Source organism: Elephantulus edwardii, unplaced genomic scaffold (assembly GCF_000299155.1).
Source record: "Elephantulus edwardii isolate Elephantulus edwardi_28Jun2011 unplaced genomic scaffold, EleEdw1.0 scaffold00001, whole genome shotgun sequence".
NCBI lineage: Eukaryota > Metazoa > Chordata > Mammalia > Macroscelidea > Macroscelididae > Elephantulus > Elephantulus edwardii.
Window position 1 is genome coordinate 28,506,674 of NW_006399751.1, and position 21,286 is coordinate 28,527,959.

The following is a 21,286-nucleotide window of genomic DNA, read 5'->3' on the forward strand; positions in this document are numbered from 1 at the left end:
GATACATTTTAGCCCATTATCTATAGCTACTATGTCAATCCACTTGGCTGAGGGTCTTCTTGTCCTTTGCCAACCGTCTATCTTTCCAAGAATGATGCCCTTTTCAAAGAATATCCCCTCCTAACTACATGCCCAATATGAGCAAGATAAACCTGGGTCATCTTTGCCTTCCTCTTACATGGATCTACAAACAATACCCTTTGTACTAGCAATCAAAAAAATCAAAAGATATATTGCATTGGAAAAACCTGGTGTAAAGTATCTCTCCAAAATACTAAGGAGCAATGATATCAGTTTAAAGACTAAGGTGCATCTGAGTCAGGCAATGTTTTTTTCCAATTATTTGCTATGCATTTGAAAGTCATCCTGAAAAAGGATGACTGAAGAATTATTACTTTAGAGTTGTGCTGGTGGAGCAGAGTATTGAATAACCCATGGACTGCAAAAAGAGTGAACAGATATGTCCTGGGAAAAGTGAAACCTTGGAGTGTATTTAATAAATATCTGATTTCTTTTCCTCTTCTATTGTCAGCTTTATTTTTACATAGAGTATATAATTTCAGATAAGAACAATAATCCTCAGAATAGTAATTTAAGCACTGAACAAAATATATGTTTAAGACCTAATTAAAAGGTATAGTACTTTTAAGTGTAAGTACATGTTATTTAAATATTATACAAATTTACATAACTAGTACAGTATTGATTCATTATTCCAATAAGATTATTTTAACACTTTGGGAAGACAATGATCTTAAGTAGGATTTGAAATCTAAAAAGGCTTTATGAAAGTGGGAGGCTTTAATTGAGCTTTTAAGATTAGTTAGGATTTGACCATGTACAAATGAAGGACTGAGAAAAAGAGTACTCTAAAAGGAAGAAGATACAGAATGTCCTGGGAATGTCTGAGAATAGAGAACATGTTTGGGAAAAAAAGCCAATTACAAATGGGGTGACATAATGGACAATTTTGATTATTCTTTTGTTTTTATTAGTAGTAGTCTATGAACAATTTAAGGCATATGGTTCAAATCCAGCTTCTCTGCTGGAGAAGAATGGGCGATCTTTTCCCATGTGATTAAGCTGCCTTTGAAACTCACTGGAGAGTCAGCTATGTATTGGTTCTCATTCAACTGCACATAACAACAATAAAAGCATAAACAATTTGGCTATACCTGGGTAAACTCTATTTATAAGCTTAGAATTTCAGAGATACAAATGTTTACAGTTATGAAAACAACAGCTTTAATAACAGGAAATAAGCTCCTGTATAGGTGGGTCTTTATTGTATTGTTGTTCTTGTGTAGCATAAACGGGAAATGACCCACAACTGACCCTCTGGTGGGTTTTTAGAGGCAGTTAATTGCATGAATTGGAAGCTGGAGTGGCATCCACTTCCTAAACAACACGCCTCCAGAAACTTTATGAACTTTGGTAAATGTCGATAGTTGTAGAAGGGCTTTAGGCCTTTTGTTCATAGCATTGCTATGAGTTGTGCTTGATTCGAAGGCAATCAACAACAACAACAACAACAACATAGTTGTAGAACTGGTAGTACATATACTTTATAAAAGATAAGAGATGTGTATGGATTCAAAGTATTGAATTTAATGATATTTATAAAAGAATACAAATGAATAACAAATGATAAGATTATTCTCCACTATTGTTGTTGTGCATCATTGAGTTGGAACTGATCCATAGCAGACCCTCGGGCGGGTTTTCAGGGGCAGTTAATTGCACTGGAGGAGAGTGTCCATCCTTCTGTGGAACAGCTGGTGGGATTCAAACCACACCTTTGGCGTAGCAGCACAGCTTTTTGCCACTGTATCACCAGAGCTCCCAATTTTGGGCTACAACAGTATTATTTTGCATAAGTTTTGGCAACATAGTTGATTACATATTGGTGACTGATGATTTAAACTCTCCAGTCATTCCAATGGGAGAAAGATGGGCAAGCCTCGTCTTGTATAGAGCCCTGGGAGGGTTACCATGGATAGGAATCAATAGGGCCACAGTAAGTTTAGGTTTAAAATATTAAGTTTAATTTTATAAAATGGCTATTGATTAACATCTTTTGATAAGACTATGGTGGTTCAGTGGTAAGGAATTGAGCAGCCAACAAAAAAGTAGTGTTTTCACAGTTTCCAATTTGAATCCACCAGATTAATCAAGCATGGGAGAAGGATGGCCAATCTCTTCTCATGTGGTTGATTTAATGCGTCTGAGAACTTGCTGGAGGGCCAGCTATGGGTTGGTTCTGACCTGATGATACACAACAAAAACAACATGATCATTTTCTGGTTCATCTCCATACATAGACACGTGCATTCTTAGAAAGAGAATACAAATGCTATGCTTGAAAGAGAAGTTCAGACGGTTTGACTTAGATGGAATGAAGTCTGAACAGTGGAATGTAAATAAAACAAGATGTTTATTATCATTGTCCTCATAAAATGTAAGTAATAATGGTAAGACTTTAATTTTATACCTTAAAAAGAAGTTGAATTATTAAATAATAATCAATAAGCTCCATGTCCATATGATTTTAGTCCAGTCTTTGTTAAAAAATAATAGAACAATAAGAATAATAGTAATCCACTTTGGAAATCATATCCCATGATTAAACAAATCTATTTTATCTTATCTGATTTGTAAAACTGATCAACATTCATTTTATGCATATGTTTCATTTTTGTTTTGACTTTTTTAGCATCCCAACAGATTAAAAAAATCTGTTAACTAGTTACTCTACTTCCAAAGATATTTCCCAAAAGTCATAGTTTTCTGCAAGCACACTTCTTGTGCAGGAGGAAAAAAAAATTTTTACACTTCTACTTTTAGAATTTGGCTGTTTTTTCGGGCTACAACAATATTATTTTTCAGAAGTTTTGGCAACATAGTTGATTACATATTTCTAGGACATTACTTACTATGTCTTTTAAAAGTATGGCAACTTTTAAAAACTTAATTATGTCTTGCTTACCTTGAGGTTCAAAGTTCTTGAGATGTGTGAGCACAGTTGTGGTGATATGTCTTGCTACAAGGTGAATTTCCTTTGGACCAATTTCATGATCAGCAAAAGCAATCACTTCAACTTCTTCCAGAGTCTCTATTTTCTTTCTTTCTGGGCATTTTACATTCCACCTTTGCAGTAAAGAAAACATTTCACTGACTTCAGGGTTTTTATGTTCTTCTTTCTCTGTACAGTGGAATTTTTTATCCCATGTTCCAAGAGAAACTGTCTCTTCCTCCTCTTCTTTTTCAGGTATTACAGACAAAGGAATTTGTTCAGAAATGAATATTGGTTTCATTGTTTCCATCCTTTCGTTAGTGTGTGACTGATTTGGAAAGCCATAACTCGTCAGGACGGTATTGACAATGTTTTCTGCGGCTAGACATATTTTGAGTGGAGAAACAGTTGTCTGAATTTGGGCGGCTTCAAGAGATGGTTGGTTTTCATAGTGAAACACTCTTGGATTATGATCTTTTCCCATTTCTATGAAAGACATAGCTTGTTTTAAAGCTGTTTCTGTAGACTCATTTGCTTTCTTAAACAGTTTTTGTAACATACTCCCTTCAGGAGCACAGTTATTTCCTTGTATGTCTTGATCAAAATTGTCATAGTTAATGTTCCTAGAGCTTCGGTTTCGTATTTTGTTTCTGTAGTCCAACCGTGTACTTTCTAAATCAGATATTTCCATTTGCTCTTGTGTACTTATGCCTCCGACATATCTGACATTTGAGGATGATCCCTTCTTGTACTTGTCTTTTATATTTTCCCTTGAACAAAGCACCAAACCAGGCACACTGACTTGTGGAGGGCTATTCACTGTACTAGTTTCCTTTAATTTTGATGTTGGCTTCTTCATATTACTTGTTACTTTGACTTGGTTAACAAGGCAGACCTTTTCATCTTCTTGGAATAAACTTTCCTTTGGAAGGTTATCGATCAAAGACTCACCGAAATTAGAACATTGGTCTATCAATGTGCCAATGATTTCACTTGCTACAACATTCTCTTTTGATGAATTAATTACAGATGATTCTCCTTGGCTTATTTCTTTATCAAGTTCGCCCTTGATTATGCCAAGCATGTCACTGACAATATTAGTAGAATAAGTAAGTAATTCTGAGTGGAAAGCATGAACTTGTAGAAAGGTGTTCTCTATGTTCTCCTTTGAAATACTATTATATGACTTGGTTTCATCAGAGGATTTTTTTATTGGTTGTAATTTTGGCAGCATCTTTTTGCTTAATAATCTCTGTTGGACAGGATAAAAACTTTCTATTGGCATTTTTACTATTTCAGAAAATTCATACTTAGAGATGTGTTTAAACTGCAAGTCTACAAAAGACTCTAACATGTTCAAAACTCTATCAATAATTTCTTGAACAATTTGGTTGCTAGAACCCAAAGAAATTGTGTCTTTTGATGTGGTGTTAGAGACTGCTACAGTACCAAGGTTATGTGTTGCTGCCGAACTGTATTTAGTCTTAACACTAATGCCTTCTTTCCTATTTGCTACCGTTTCTTTACCATCTTTGATGGATATTTGAGTCAAAAAGCACATCTGTAATTTTTCAAACAGCATTTCAATAATTTCTCTTCCAAATACATTAATTTGTGCTTTGGAATCCACAGCTCTAGTCGAAGCTGCTCCTTTAGGACTACAGAACCTGCTTTCGCAAGTCTCAAGAGATGTTAAATTTAAAAGAGAAAGAGAATATTCTAACTCTTTTGCTTTTATTGAAATTTCCGTTAAACCATTCTGAGCTATCATCAACAGCTTGTGTTTTTCATTATCCATATCATTAGATTCTGTTTGCCATTTTTCAAACATTTTTATAAATACACCTTCTTTAGGAAAAATCTGTTCTAGCTGTGAAGAAACATTTTCTAAGAAAAAACATGCCTGTGGTTTGGCAAGGGACTCTATGCCTAAGTTCCCTTGAGAAAATTTGGGATCATTCAGATAGGTGAATTTATTTGGATAAGTCAAATTGTGGTGAGTTGTATCAGATATTTCCTGTAAAACTCTATTCACCACTTCACTTGCTGCCATGACTTCATCAGATGATGAAGCATTTATACTTGCTATTACTTGATTTTGCTTCATATTTTCCAATTCATTCATAACTGTTTCTAGGATATTACTTACTATGTCTTTAGAATATAGCTTTAGTTCTGAAATGGGCAATTTAATTTCCAGTATGCTTTTGGCATCTCCTGTTGATAAGATATGTGGCAACCCGATAGTGGCAGCCTTTGACCTGGAAAATCTTGGAGATGTCTCTCCAGAATAGAACTTTGTCTTGTTCTTGGTTTTAGCACCATTAGGTCCTAATTGTTGTTTTGTTCTAAATTTGGGTACGGTGGTACTTTTTGATCTTACTTTTAAATTGGCTTTAAGACCAGCCTTAGGGCTGCTGTTAGGACTGGCTTTGTAGCTGGGTATTATTGTTCGAGGAGTTTTCACACCATTAGAACGAACTTGGAGGGATGAACTATTTTCTAGAGGCAGTGAGGCAAAATTTTTGATCTTCTGGAGAACCATTTGGACTAACTCTTTCCCCACTTGCAGTGGATAATATTGCCCAACTAGGTTCTCCTTGGAAGAGACATGCTGACTGCTAGTACAAGGATTAACTGGTGGTGTAAGATGCATAGGCGTTTCACTTCCTTTTCCTGCTTGTTTAGTGATCTTAGAGCATGATGGTTTCATTGGTGGTGCATCATTATTGACAGCTGCTTCTACTTTTCCCCGTTTAGTACTTTCATTTAAGTATTTCACAATGACAGAGTACATTTTCTCCAATACATCTTCAACTATGTCAGCTGCTACACAGTTAATATGTAATTGAGGGCAGCTCCTTTGTGTTAGGTCTGACGCTTTAATTTTAGAATTAGATAAAGAGTTGGGAGTTTCATTAAGTGGGGACAAATGGCTCATAATGTTCATCACTCTTTGATGTACCTTATTTAAAACTTCTTCTACAGCATTGATCAATGCAGATTTTTCTTTCTTTCTTTCTTCTTTATTTCTCATGAATATTTCTTCCAGAACCATTCTCTGGGTTTCCTTTTCTGATGTTACTTCTTGCTTTTCTAATGGGTCATTTGAAGGTGGAGATGGCTCAGTGTTATTTTCCTTCTTTTTTTCTCCCAAAGTCTTGTCATCTGATACAGTTAGTTGTGAAAACAAATTAGTTTTCTGTTTTGAGTAAAAGCTAATTTCCTTTTCAGATCTTTTATCATACAAAATCTGTAAGATACTACTAACAACTCCATTCACAATAATGTTTTCTTGTACTGGCATATTGTTTGAATATGGACACATCCTTTGGACTTGTAGATCTAAGTCATTTTTAATAAGCTTTAAAATGGCACTGGCAATGATGTCAGCATATTCTTTAAGACTAGTTTGTGATAGATGAATTGTGGATACAACCTTTTCTCTGTAACTGGTGAGAGTGGAATGTGTGAACATTTCATTATTCATAGGTCCACCCGATTCCACCTGGCTTAATTCATTAAAGATTTTGCCGTCTGGTTTTCCATTTTCCAGTCCTGGATTAGCAGATATCTTTTCTTTAGGTTGAAAAGCAAGAGTAATTAAAGCGTCTATTCTCTCTGTGGCAAAAGATTCTAACCTGTTAAAAATCGTCTTGGTAATGAAGTTAGCATTTTCCTCACATGGATCAGGAATATACTTTTTGCTCTCTTCTTTCTCTACTACACTTATTTGTTTATCAGCAGGATAGGATGACTGGAGATTTGCTGACAATGGGAGACTTTCTATTTTTTGTTCACTTTTTGAATCCATGACAATCGGTTTTTGGGCTTTTGGAAGCCAATCGTCAACGGTTAAAGACAATCTTGAAGAAATGGAATCCTTTGCGTTTATGACAAGCGTAAGAGTAGAATTGAGATTACTAAGGACAATGTCCACAGCATCATTAGATATCATAACAACATCTGATTTAGGAACTGTGAGTCTTTTTGTAACTTTATTTGAACTCTCAATGATCATTTCTGAATGTTTGCCATCTGTATTACAATTCACTGTAGATATGGTACGTGAGAGCTTATTTTGATCTAGTGTTTTTTCATAAATGTCACATAAGATATTTTCTATAGTATCCTGTATTTGGAACTGAAGGGCTTTTCGATAGTCAATCTTATTGAGCAGCTTTTCAATGATACTTTCCTGCTGGTCTGAGCGAGTATCTTTGTTAGAACCGACTTTTTCACATTTGCCTTTAGAAGACACAATATCTAACACCATGCTGACCACTTGACTTGCAATCTGTTCAGAAATTACAACATTGTGAGTTATGAAAGGACTTTGTATTTCTGTATCTAACTTATGCTTGATTCCTTGTAAAATTTTTCTTGCCACTTCTGTTGCATAATTATCTAACTTAGACAAAGGCAGTTGACACGTGGAGTTGGTCTGTATTGACTTAATATGATCCACTGATAAACTCACAAGCTTGTCATCAGAATATGAATCTTTATTTGATAACACTGTGTTTAATTCACACTTATCTTCCTGAAGAGGTGAAGTCAATGGAACTGTAAAACTCACATGGGGACCAAAAAGAGATTTTACTTTGGAAGTAGTGAAAGTTTCTAAGTTTGTTAATACTGTCTGTATAATATCTTCAACTACATTTACTGTGACCTCCTTATCAACACTGGTCCCAGACTGAAGAGTACACAGATCTCTGTCCAGTGCCGTTTTACAGGACTTTCCTCCATTTGTGTGTTCATGAAAAGAAACATTTGCTGAAAAGGTGATAGTTTTGTACCTACTTTTACCTGCATTTTTCTCTGACATGGCAGCTGAACAAAGCTTATGAAATACAATTCTGACAACATCATCAGTTACAATGCTTACATCTGCTTCAGACACTATAGGGCCTGTCATTGTATCTAGGAGTTGAACAGAGTTTTGAGCAACTGGTTCATCCACTTTGTGCAGGATGCTACTTAAATCAGAATGGGGGAGAGGAAGCATATTTAACTGATTGACAAAGGCATTTTGAAAAATTTCATTCAGAATATTTTTTATAATAGGCATAATGGGAGATTTTTCTGGCTCTTTGAGGTGGACTTCAATTTTATTCAAGACTTTTTCCAGAGCCCATTGTTTAAGGGGATCTGATTTCATTTCCTCTACTGGTAGGGGTTCTGCTTCAGTGAATTCTTTCTCTTCATGTACAGCATCTTCTAAGGAATCTGATTCACCTCCTCCAGGAAGAAGATTGCCATAAGTTGGCCTATATCTATACCTCTCAATACCTCTCTCTTCACATTCAGTGTCTTTAAAAATATCCAAGGATACTGCATCTAAAATTAAGTTAACTGTATCTGTTATTATTTGTTTCTCAGGTGGTGGACTTTTTACACTTGCCCTAAAATCTGATGAGCTCACATTTAATTCATTTTGAATAGCCTTCAAAAGAGCACTTGATAACTTCTTTGCATGTGTGTATAGAGCAGACTGTAATGGCTCCTCATGTGTGTCTGTGAAAGCACTGGTACTCTCACATCCACAAGCCATTTTATTGATTTTTTTATTTCCATCATTAACAGTTTCCAGAGTTTCTAAATTACCATTGGCAAAGCTTTCCAGTTTGTCAAAAACCATATTGAGAATATCTGAAGCTACAGCTTTCAGCTTCTTTGGATGTGTTTCCCTTACTCTCCTTGGTGTGGAAGCCAAGGAATTAGTATTTTTGGCCACGCTACTAGACATCTCATTGGTACCTTTCTGTATTGTCCCAGACACCAAGCTGGAGATTATGTCAGTGCACTTGGCTATTTCCTCCAAAAGAGAAGCAAATGATAAACTATCAATATCAAGATTACGTGAAACAGTTTTATATCCAGAACTTTGAGGACTGCTATCTGTTTCAATGCCACATAATTTTGCAATGATATATTCCAAAATTGTTTTGGAAATAAGCTGAATATTGGACTTCAAATCAGTGGCTTTTTGCTGAGTCTCATCAGTCTTCTCTCTGTTAATACATGCAGAGTCATGAGAGTGAACATTGACTCCTATGAACTTGCATAACATTTCATATAAGAGTTCCCCAATGGTATCTAACACTTGTAATCTGACATTTTCTTTGAGATCCTTTCCAGCAATGACACTATGGAGAATACATGGAGAGCCTAAACATTTGTGAAATTCAGTAGGGGCTGACTTATGAATCCTAGGATGATGAGAAAAAGCACATTTTTTATCTTGACTATGTGACAAAATGTTTTGTTTATCAACCCTGTAGGATCTAAATGATGTTTCAGGCCTTGATTTATCTGCCGGGTGTGGAACATCGCTGTGATCTTCATTTTGACTTGATAGCAAATTGCAAATATAAGTTACCAGAGGACTTGCGCTACTATCATCACTGAGATTTGTGACAAGGGACTGTGATTTCTTACCAGGGTCAGCAAAAACGTTTTCAGCTGTAAAGGTTTTGGTAAAGTCTCTCTCACTAAGATTTAGGTTTTTCTGATGTTCCAGTTCATTCTGAATAGCATTTAAAACAATATTTACCACTTTAGTTGTATAAGCACTGAGTTGGGATCGTAATGAAGATTGTTTAGTAAGTGAAGGTTTGAATCTCTCTTGCAATTTTGGGCACACAAGTAACTTTAATGCTTTAAAAACAGTATTAATAATCTTATCATTAATATCTTCTAAAGATTCAGGATCATCTTTTCCAGATTCTAAAAAGGAAGGCTGTGATGGACCTATGTTGAGTGAAGACAAATGCTTCATCTTCTTTTCACTGTCAAACCATATTTTTAATGACTTCTTATTTGGTGCTTTCTTGGCCATGTGAAGAGTGTCAGAATAATCTAGGGAAGTTTGACGAACTGATGATGAAATTCTATCTTTGGTCGTATTGGTGATGTGGCTTGAAGCCTTAAGAAGTATATTTATTACAGAATCTGTTAGTTCTTGAGCCACTGTTCTGATTTCTGACATAGAGAATAATTGGTACATCCGATCTTGATCTAACAGTGCTCGGCATTTTCCTGCACTTGAAGTTTCATTGCCATTTTTGCCATCTAAGTCATCAGGAGGAAGAGAAGGTATGTCCTTGATCATATCTATTAAAATGCTTTTCACTAGCTTTTCTGAAATCTTTTGTATTTCTTGTTTTTGTTCTTGGCTGAAAATAAAAATATCTTCGTTCAAATAATGTTTGTCCTTTAAAAGATCTTTATTATCAAAAAATGATCCCCGATCACCACATGCAACTTTGTATTGAGAAGAAGTCTTTGTAGGTGTCTTGATATTTGTTTCATATTCAAAACAAGTATTCTCCTTTGTAAAGGAACGATTGATCATCTTTTCTTGTAACTTTGCTCTTTCATCTTTGAAAGATGAGTCAAGCACATTTTTCACAATTGTGTCTATTTCTTCACTATCATCTTCAGAATAAAGGACCATTCCAGGAACATTAACTGGTGAAAATCGTCTTCCAGACCTACGACCGTTGGATACTCTAGTGCTAGTGAGTCTGTACTTGTCATCAGTATTCGAAGGATTTCTCAGTCTGGACTGTTTATTTTTTTTAACAGTTGGTTTTACTGATTCCCGGTGGAGCTGAGAGAAGATATCGTCGAGTACTTGAAGGAGCAACACTGTTTCTTCAGAGGCAACAAGCCTCTCACTATTAAGTTCAGATTGTACACAACCTAGTATAATGTTGATTATTTCCTCTATGTAGCGAACCAAAGAAGAACGAGAGAAAATACTTGATATTAAGTTTTTAATTTCCTCTTTGAGAGTTAAGTTGGCTGTATCAAGCTCTGTTCTGGAGTTCTTGTGCTCAACTTTTTGAAGATACGTAAATGTTGGGTCTGCCAGATATTGCTGATAGATAGGCTTAGTTTTATCTTCACGCTGAGGAGGTTCTTTTTGCCTACATGATGCAAGAGTCATTAGCTTTTCTAAAATAGTATGCACCATATCCTCTGCAATATCACGCATGGGCTCCAAAGTATAAGGTGGAGAAGCTTCTTGGAGTTCATGTGATGAAGTCAAATACTTGTCATCGGGTGTTGGATCTGGTTTACTGTGTACTGACACATCTTCTTGTGAAAAGGCCTCCATGCATTTTTTCTCAACCGCAGACTGTAGCTTCTCAAGCATATTTTCCACAATCTCAGTAGCTACTGAGCTGATATCAACATAAGGGCCCAATTTTTTTTTGTCAGCTTCACATTGGTCAACAAACACTTCAGCAGTTACGGAAGAAAGAGAGGGAATGGCCTGGGTTAAATCAGACATAATTTCTTCAAAAATGCTTCGTAAAATCAATTCTGTTTCCCCTTTTAAATGACACTTGAAATTAACAAAAACATTCTTTAAGTTCTTTAACTCATTTAAGACTTTTGAATTTTGATCAGAAGACAGTGAAACCCCTAAGCTATCTGTTTCCGTGGTAGCATCCTTAGATATTTTTGTGCTTGTTTCAGATGTCAAAAGCTGACTATCAGATTTACAGCTTCTGACCTTAGGGTATGTGTATAGCCTTCTGGATTTATCATGTTTAAGATCAGATAACATAGAGGGCCTTTTGGTGTGAGATACTTTTTCCATAAGTATTTTTTCCTTCGGAGTAGTAGGGAGGTTTAATGGCTTAGCTGGTTGCTTTACTGGTATGTCACTTGCCAAAGTATAGGCCTCCGTCTGAAAGGTTTTATTTGTAGAAGTGTAGCTACCATAGGTAACCTCATCACTGCAAGTGCTACAGAAACTTGAGCTCTCTGAAGAGAGGACAGACTCATCGGACACAGAGTACATATTATTTCGCAACCTTTCTTCATACTTTGTGATGGCCGGATATAAAATACTAGTCACTGTAGCCACAACCCAGGTCATTATATTATGAAATATACTGTTCAGTTCTTCAGTTGTTACCTGGAAAGAAGGCATACGAGGGTGGAGAGAGAGCAATTTAAAAATGTATTCGTTCACAGAAGCTAATATTTCATTCTCTATATCACATAATGTGTAAATGGAACAGCATCATGGTTTTTAACAGAACATAGGAAAGAATATCTAAAAATTTTAGATAAATTTCAAGTTGATTTACTTTGTACTGGATAAAAAAATATGCATGCGGTGCTATTATTTCTTTAATATTTTTTGCTTGGATAAATGACCTTGAAATAAAAAGAAGAATAATCAAATTGCTAGGCATATAGTAAATATAGGCTTTAAAAAAGGAAATGTGGGTTTTGTGACACAGCATTTTATATAAAAGTATACTATTTCTAATAAACTACTCATCAAAACAGGACGTTACATCTGTCTTGCGGGTCAGAGAAAGTGAGACCATCCCCTGATGTAAGGGCATGTCTGTGATCTTGACACTTGGATGTTAGTAAAGATAATTATGAAACAACAATAATAAAAGCTAATGAAATTTTATAGGGATTGAATGGTTTTATAACAAAAAAAGTTATTCATGCAAACTGTCTTTGATAGGAAGTAGTGTTCTTTGACAGATTATGAATTGAGCAAACAAATTGGATAGGAAATAAGCGCCACATTGCATCTAGGAAAGAGGAGAACTGAATAACAACAAATGACAGGGAATTAGTGGACGCCTCTGTGTGATCCAATAGTAAAAGCTCAGAGAGTCCGGTTTCCTTAATGGTCAATGTGACTGTCACAGAATATACTTTGATAGTTCTATACACTTCTACTTGCATATTACAAACATACTATGGGTTTAAAAACTTGTCTATAATAAAAATTAAATCTGTTTCTTACAAAAAAATTAAAATCTGTTATCGTTACAAAGGCTGTAAAAACAATTAAGTGGTGCCAGAACCTATGAGACTGGCGAGGCACTAGAGTTAAAAGGATTTCTAGAATGGTGCTGTCAGCACCCACAATATTGCCCAAACTCGACTAAAATTGCTTAGGTTTAAGACCAACATTCAAAGAAAAGTTTACACTGTGCTATATCTTGTTGTTGTTAAATGCCATTGAGTCGTAGACAACTCATAGCAACCCTATGGACAAAAGACTTGAATAGTTGTATAACTTTCATCATTTCTCTAAGTTTGTAGAGTTTCCAGAGGCAGGCTGTTTCAGAAGTGGATGCCACTCCTGCTTCCAAAACGGTTTTAAACTAGCAGTTCCACCAAACACTCTCCTCTGTGGACAACCATTGGCACACTTGAATATATATATATAAAAAAATTAATGACAACCTATAGTGTAAATTCTTACTTCATTAAGCACTAGTAAAGATATGAACTAAAACACTTCTAAATATTAAAGCTAAATTTTAGTAGAAAATCCACTACAATATCTACAGGGAAAATATTCAATATATATTATTTTACATCACTTTTGCTGCGATGGATAGTTTTCAGATAACTCCCTCCTTTCCCTTGCCCTCCCACTTTCTGAGATGCTAACATTTTTCATAGAAACTTCGACTGCTGTAAAATGAATGACAAAATTAAAGGCAATGAAGGAAATGGACTTAATATAAATAAATAGGTGGTTATTAATTAGGTTATTAATAGATTTCATCCTGTAATTATACATTAGAAAACTACAATTCATATATTAACGGTTAATTTTATGATACATACTTTGTTTGACAAGCAATTTTGTACGAGGTTGTCTTTTCTGTAAAGGAAAGTCGATCAGTTATTACTTAGGGCCAAAGATTTATGTAGCTTTTATCATAAGTCCTACCAAATAAGTATATTCTGGAGAAGGTGAAACCACAATGATGTAATTAATAAACAAACAAACAAACAAACAAATAAATAAATAAATAAGTCTGAACGGCAATAAGTAAAATATAATTCAATCATAAAAATAATAATATATAACATAGTTAATAAAGAGGTCAAAGATTACACTTCTGAGTTACTTTTATTTATTTTAGCGAACATGGACTCTACTTGTTTTAGTTCTAGTTTCCAAAAAGAAGAGCAGCATTAATTTTTCCGTTTTCTTACGTGTAAAATTTGCTTATTAAAGTTCCTGTTTTCCTCAAAGCATAAAATTCTATTTTGAGAAACAAAAAGACTTAGAATTACAGTTCTGATTTTGACAGAAGAAAAAGGAAACCTTACTGATTTCAACATAGAAATTGAATTAGATAGCAAGAGTCCTTCCTGGACCAGTATCCTATTGAAAATATGAAAATTACAGCATTAAAACTAATACTAGTTATATATTCTTTTTCCTTTAGACTAATTTATTTTCCTGGAATCTAGTTTCCTGGTCTCTTTCTTCTAGATATTTTGCAAGCTAACTCCTTAGGTAATCTTTTTTTTTTCCTTCCCTTGTCCTCATTCTATAGGAATGAAATGGAACTCAGTGAGTCCTATATAGTCAGTGATATTTCTCAAGAGGTTTCTGCCTCAAAGGTATATACTTAAAAACAAAGTAAAATACATAAAATGGAACGAATCCAATGACTGAAAATGCAAAAACTTGAACTCATTGTCCCTGAGTCAGAATGAACTCATAACTGACCCTCTGATGAGTTTTCATTGTTGTTGTTATGTGCCATCAGTCAACTGTGACTCACAGCAACACTGAAAACAGTGCCTCTGAACTCTTTCCTATCCTCAACACTTGAGCCCATTGTTACAGTCACTTTGTCAGTCCATTTTGTCTTCCTCTCTTACTCTGTTTTTAGAAGCTGAAATTTTCATAAGAGATTATCCGTCTTTCTCCTGCAAAAGGGGTAGGGTGGCAAATTCCAACTGCCAAAGGAACACCAACCCACTGTTGGGATAATAGGCCAATTCCCTACCCACTAGGCCACCAGACCTATACTGGGATCAAGAAGCTATTCTCTGAACAGAGCAAGGGAATACTGCATGGTTTAAAATCAAGAGGCGTATGTCAAGGCTATATCCTTTCTCCATACGTATTCAATGAGTATAATTAGCAAATCATTTGAGAAGCAGCACTTTATGAAGAAATATGTGGCATCAGGATCTGAGGAAGACTTAACAAAAACCTGCATTATGCAAATGACACAACCTTTGCTTGTGAAAGTGAAAGTGAGAAGGACTTGAAAAACTTTCTGCAGAAGATCAAAGGTGACAGCCTTCAATATGGATTACATCTCAAGATGATGAAGACAAAAAATCCTCACCACTAGATAGAGAGGCAACATCATGATAGATGGACAAAGATTGAAATTGTAAATAATTCCATCTTACTTGGATTCACAATCAAAATTTTGATACTAGCAGTCAAGAAATCAGACGATGTATCACATTGGGGAAAGTCTGCTGTCACAGGCCTCTCCAAAACATTGAAGAACAACAATGCCGTTTAAATATCAAGGTGCACTCAATTCAGGACATGGTCTTTCTATCACTTGCTATGCATCTGAGAGCTGGACAATGAATAAGTGTGACAGAAAATGAATCAATACCTTTGAGTTGTGGTATTACAGAAGAGTACTGAATATATCATGCACTGCCAAAAGAAAAACAGCTAAATGTTGGGGAATGTGCAGATAGAGTGCGCCTTAGATGAAAGGATGATGAGGCTTCATCTTACACACTTGGTGCATATCATTAAGAGAGGTTATTCCTTGGAAATGGACATCAGGCTTAAAAGGTGGAGGGTCAACAAAAGAAAGGAGATGGACTGACATGAGGACTCAAGTTTGTCTGAGATGATGAGTATGGCACAGCATAAAATAGGGTTCAGATCTGTTGGTCATTGGATCACTATGAATTGTATTCAACTTCTGGCATTTAACAACAACCACAATGAAAAAAAGAATGATACTAACCAAAATGGTAAATAAGAGGTCTGAAAGTTCATTTCTGTGTAAATATAATAAAAAATTGGTAATTATAATAAGTAAACAAGACTTAAAAATTTCTAGTGGCTTAGTGGTAAGTAGTTGCACTGCCAAATAAAGGCGTGAAGTTTAAACTCACTAGCTGCTCTGAGGAAGCAAGATGGATTACCACCTTCCAATGTGATTTACCACCTCTGAAGACCAACTAGAGAGGGAGCTGTGAGTTGGTTCTGCCTTGGCGGCAGGCATATCAAAACAGAAAATGAGACTGTCAAAAATTGGCCAGAAAACTTTTTCCCCAGAACCTTGGAAATTAATGAAAGGTTTATACAACTCAAGATGGTTCAATTAAGAAAAACAACCAAATCTTGAAAACAACCCTAACTTTTATGGTGGTTTAACCTGCTCTATTTCCAATCTCCTCTCACGAATTTTCAGTAATTACTAGGCAAAAGAAAAGCAGCCTTGAAGTCACACAGAGACACAGAACAGAGTTGGAGAACCTTCAAAGCCTCATGCCAGAAGTGTCTTTATTCAATCAATCTGCTATTTCCCTGAAAGGGAGCTCTGGTGGTCTAATGGGTAAGGAGTTTTATTACTATCTCAAAGACAGTCAGTTTGGATCCAATAGGGGCTCCAAAAGGAAAATGATGGGAATATCCTCCCATGTAATTTACAGTCTCTGAAAACCCACTGGAAGGCCAGCTATGAGTTGGTTCTGACTTGATGACATATAAAAACAATGTAACAGTGCTTAAACGATACAATTTTTAAACAAAAATATTTGAAGAAAGTAGGGTAGAACTAAAAGTGAAGACAAAGAGAAATAAGAAACCAAGTGAGATTCTGAAACACTTGCTAGACAGATTCTAATTCACAATACAGTCAATGCAAATACTATTTAGATTTCATTTATATTCTAAATAAAAAATTTCTAACTCAAAAAATGCAAATAGAAATAAAATTATAAATATGGACATGCACAAGTAGGAGGGAATTCAATCCACAAATGTATGGAATGAAATTCAACTGGTCAAAAAACAATGAAGTGGAAATATTTTAAGGGAATGAAAACAAAAGTAAATTATACTAAAACATGTGGATTCAGTGAAACCTGGTGATGGAAAACAATTTAGAGCAGTAGATATTTACATTATAAAATAGGAAGAAAGATCCTAATTTTCCACTGGAAAAACAAGAGAAAAAGAAATCTAAAATAAGTTAAAAATAATAGCATGAAAAAGAGCAGAGAAAACAAATCAGACTGTAAAATCAGCTCTTGGAAAAAAAAACTATTATTAAAAACACTCCTTCATGAATTTTTGGTGGACAAAAAAGAAAAGGAAGGCACTTTTAACAAACTCATTCTAAAAAAACCTGAAACTCATTGCTATCAAGTTAAAACCAACCTATGGCTGACCCTCCAGTAGGTGGTGGTGTTAGGTGCTGTTGAGTTACTTGTAACTCATAGCAACCTTATGTACAACAGCTCTGAACCCTGCTTTATCATGAGACAACCTCATTGTCTCTGACACTCCATCTCTTCCAGTGTCTTTCTCACTTGCACTGTTCCTCCACCTTTCCAAGTATGATATCCCTCTCCAAGGACTGATCCCTCCTTGCAACATGTCCAAAGTATGTCAGATGGAGATTTAGAATCCTTTCCTCCGAGGAACAGTCTGGTCTCACCTTCCCTAGGATGAACTTATTTGTTCTAGCAGTCCATGGCATATTCAATAGTCTTCTCCAGCACCACAATCCAAAAAGCATCAATTCTTCTGTCATCCTTAGTCATTCTCCAGCCCTCTGGTACATAACAATTTATTGTGATGACCATAGCTGGATCAGGCACACTTTAGTCTCCAGACTAACATTGTTGCTTTCAGTACTTGGAGAGGTCTTTGACAGCAGATTTTCTCAGTACAATTTGTCTTTTGATTTCCTGGCTATGGGTAAGAAGAGTATTGATTGTGGAGCCAAGCAAACTGAAACATTTAACAATTTCAATCTCTTCACTGTCTATCATGATGTTGCCAATTGGCCCAATGGTGCGAATCTTTGTTTTCTTTATGTTGAACTTGCATCCATATTGAAAGCTAAAGTCCTTGACCTTCTGTAGCAAACGTCTCGGGTCTTCCTCAGTTTCAGCAAATATCTGCATAATGCAGGTTGCTGAGAGTCTTCTTCCAATCCTGATGCCACATTCCTCCTCATAGAGTCCAGCCTCCTGGATGATCTAGGCGTTAGGAGGTTGTAAATAACACAGGAGGATATTATTTCTGTTTCTCCCATGAATTTAAGCTGGCGACCTTTCTGTAGTAGCTCAATTCCATGTGGTTTTACCACCAGAGTTCCTGAGTTGCGTATTAGTTTACTAATTTGACAGTTAAAGCACTGTTGCAATGTGGGACTGTATTTGGTGTCCCAGATAAAATATGTATGAGAATTGAATTTAAAATCCTTTTGTTCTGTAATCCATCACTGTAATAAAAAAAATGTTTGTTTGTTTTAAAGTGACTTTCATACTTATCTTACCAAGAATGAAATCGTTGGGCAGATTCATAGACTTCCCAGCTTCTTACCTTCAATCAGTTATATATGTTTTTGTCAGATTAATTTATACTGTTTCTTAATATGACTATATAACACCCTCTTGTAATCTAATAACCAAAATACAAGTTTCTACAGTTTGCAGGTGGTAGATTTCCTTCCCTATTCTCAATCATCTAAATGCACTATTTAAGTATTGCAACTCATCTGTCCCTATGGAATCATATTTTGTCTTTGTTCATTTGATCTTCAATGCCTATCTCTATTGTATCTACCTTACTGAATATATCCTTCATGTGAGCAATCCATAGCGGAACAGAGGCAACTTTCCAACATAAAGTCTTAGAAACAGGGGACTAAAAACAAAAGGAAGATGATCTAGATGTGATAAAAGTAAAAGTAATATTTTTTGCTTTTGCTTGTGCTCTGACTTGGCAAATTACTACTGTGGATGTAGAGCAGTAGAGAAAGCTCCGTGCCATATGAGAGTACTCAAAATACTGCCTATGAAAAGATTAATACGATTTTGTAATTCTTTACACTAGGGGAGAGGAATTTAAAAAGGCAAGAACTAACACTTTTTGACCTTCACTAGTCTTTGTTATAGAGAGTCAAGCCCTTATGTTTTCAGTAAATAAAATGTGGATTATTCATTGTCTATACATAATCACTATTTTTTTACCTTTTCCAACTGCTTTCAGTTGAAGTAGTAAATTTAACCCCTCCATCTATTACTCTGCTGTGTACCCTATAAATTCTCAGACTGATAGACAAAATTACATCCTAAAAATCGTTCTTGCAGGAAACGTGGTCTGAATAGTCTGCATCATTTTCAAAGAAACTTGGGCTTTTTACTTGAACCTCTTTGCTTTTTTTTTTAAGATAATGAGTTGAGTCTAAAATAATCTCTTTCTCCTTCATTCCTTCTTTTTTCTTCTTCTTCTCATTAAAATCACATAAGGTTTAATGAGTGAAATGTCTACTAGCCTCCCTCAGAATTTCTTAACCAGAAGCCTGAAGTATATCCATCATTAGAGATTGAAAAAATGGGTTGGCATTGCAAATAAGAAGGAAAGAACTCATTGGTAATGTCCAGCAAACTATTATACTTTCTGTAGACAGACCATGGACTGGTAAATGTTGCAAAGAGGAGAAAGGAAAGAATAAGTCAAAATCTTGGGAAGCAAACTGAGGAGATTTTTAAAAAGTAGAGAGCATGGTGGAATTATATTTGGAAGTGGAATTAAGCTTGGAACACAGGAGTGTATAGAATCATGTAGGGATAAAAAATATGAAAAAAATGAATTATTAGGGCTCTGGTAGCCTACTGATAAGGAGATACTGCCAACCCAAAGACATCCGTTAAAAATTCACCAGCTGCTCCACGGGAGAAAGATAGGCAATCTCCTCTCCCGCCATTTACTGCCTCAGAAAATCACCAGAGGGTTAGCCTTGAGAGTTGGTTCTGATTTGATGGTACAGAACAGTTTACAACTGACAAAGTGACTGACTATAACAATGGCTTGAAAATATCAGAGATGGTGAGGATGACACAGAATAGGGCAAGGTTCAGCTCTGTTGTTTATAAGGTCTCTATGAATAACAGTCAACTAGATGGCAAAACAAAACCAACAACTGATTACAGTTTAAATTTAGTGCTTATATAAGTTGATCCAACCATAGAGAACCCAAATACAATGAGCTTGAGTGTGTCAGAAATGGTGAGGATGGCACAGCATAGGAAAGTATTCAGATCTGTTGTTCACAGGGTCACTATGAATAGTACTCTACTCAACAACACCTAACAGCAGCTACAACAACATATAGAACTAGAAGCAAGAATCCAAACAAATAATGTTATTATTAAAATATATAGCTACACAACAAAACTATATACTTACGTATTTGAGAGAGTAGGAGAAGAAATATCCTTTTTGGTAGTATTAACATAAGGTCCTATTACCCAAAAAAGAAAATAAAAATTAGTTTGCAAATTTCCATCACTCCTCGTAAAACTGCAATTATTATCCATTAATAAATCTTTATTGTGCTACCTTGTTGTTGTGTATATTGTTTCTGGTGTGTGGTTGTTTTTGTGGTGTGTGTTTTTTTTTTTTTTTAATACCCAAGACTTCCTATTATGGTTATAATGAAGTCCAAATTCTCTAGTAAGGCACAAAAGCTTGTTATTATTTTATATATAGCTACATCATCAATCCCATTCTGGGCTAGTCTTATTTTAATTATATTTTGTTTTGTTTTCTATTTTGATTATGTTTTATTCATTATTTTATATTGCTATTCCCTTGTTCAACTTAATCCCCTTTTCTCCCTTCTCATTTCAGGTAATTCTACAAAATTAATTCTATATGTACACATTTCCTCAGATTGTTATATTTTTGGTGGCATACAAGAATGTACTTCCCCCCCCCAATCTCTGCTTCTCACATCTGTTAAGACTTTAAGACTGATTATCTCTGTGCATAACCCTTTTCTTAGCTTCTAATAATAGTAGTCTTCTATTATAACTACCCCTCTGTGACTGATTTACATCACTCAGAATATTTGTTCTAGTTTCATTAAGTTGTGAAGTATTTTACACATTTTTGCCAATGTTGTGATGCATAGAACTCCACTGCATAAATGCTTATTGATGGTCACTTAGGTTGGTCTAGCTCTTTGCTATTACAAATAGTGCTGCAGTAAACATGGGTGTGAGTCTATCAAGTCATATTGCAGCTCTTATTTCTTTGGGATATATATATATACCTTGTAGTGGGATTGCTGACATTTCTGTTTCCAAAATTCCAAGGAAATGCCAAACTGCTTTTCCACTCTGGTTGTGCCATTTTACATTTCCACTAATGTTGTTGTTGTTGTTATGTGCCATCGAGTCGTT

General features: G+C 35.3%; 1 protein-coding gene across 1 annotated transcript in view; it reads right to left on the reverse strand.

The window, feature by feature from the left end:
* FSIP2 (fibrous sheath interacting protein 2) overlaps positions 1-21,286 on the reverse strand; it is a 101,276-nt gene that overhangs the window by 33,079 nt on the left and 46,911 nt on the right. The window contains exons 13-17 of the mRNA XM_006878945.1: positions 20,289-20,343; positions 13,646-13,682; positions 9,251-11,951; positions 5,510-9,214; positions 2,987-5,443 (exon numbers count right to left, since the gene is read on the reverse strand). Coding sequence (XP_006879007.1) covers positions 2,987-5,443; positions 5,510-9,214; positions 9,251-11,951; positions 13,646-13,682; positions 20,289-20,343 — 8,955 coding nt within the window. The remainder of the gene's footprint in view (positions 1-2,986; positions 5,444-5,509; positions 9,215-9,250; positions 11,952-13,645; positions 13,683-20,288; positions 20,344-21,286) is intronic.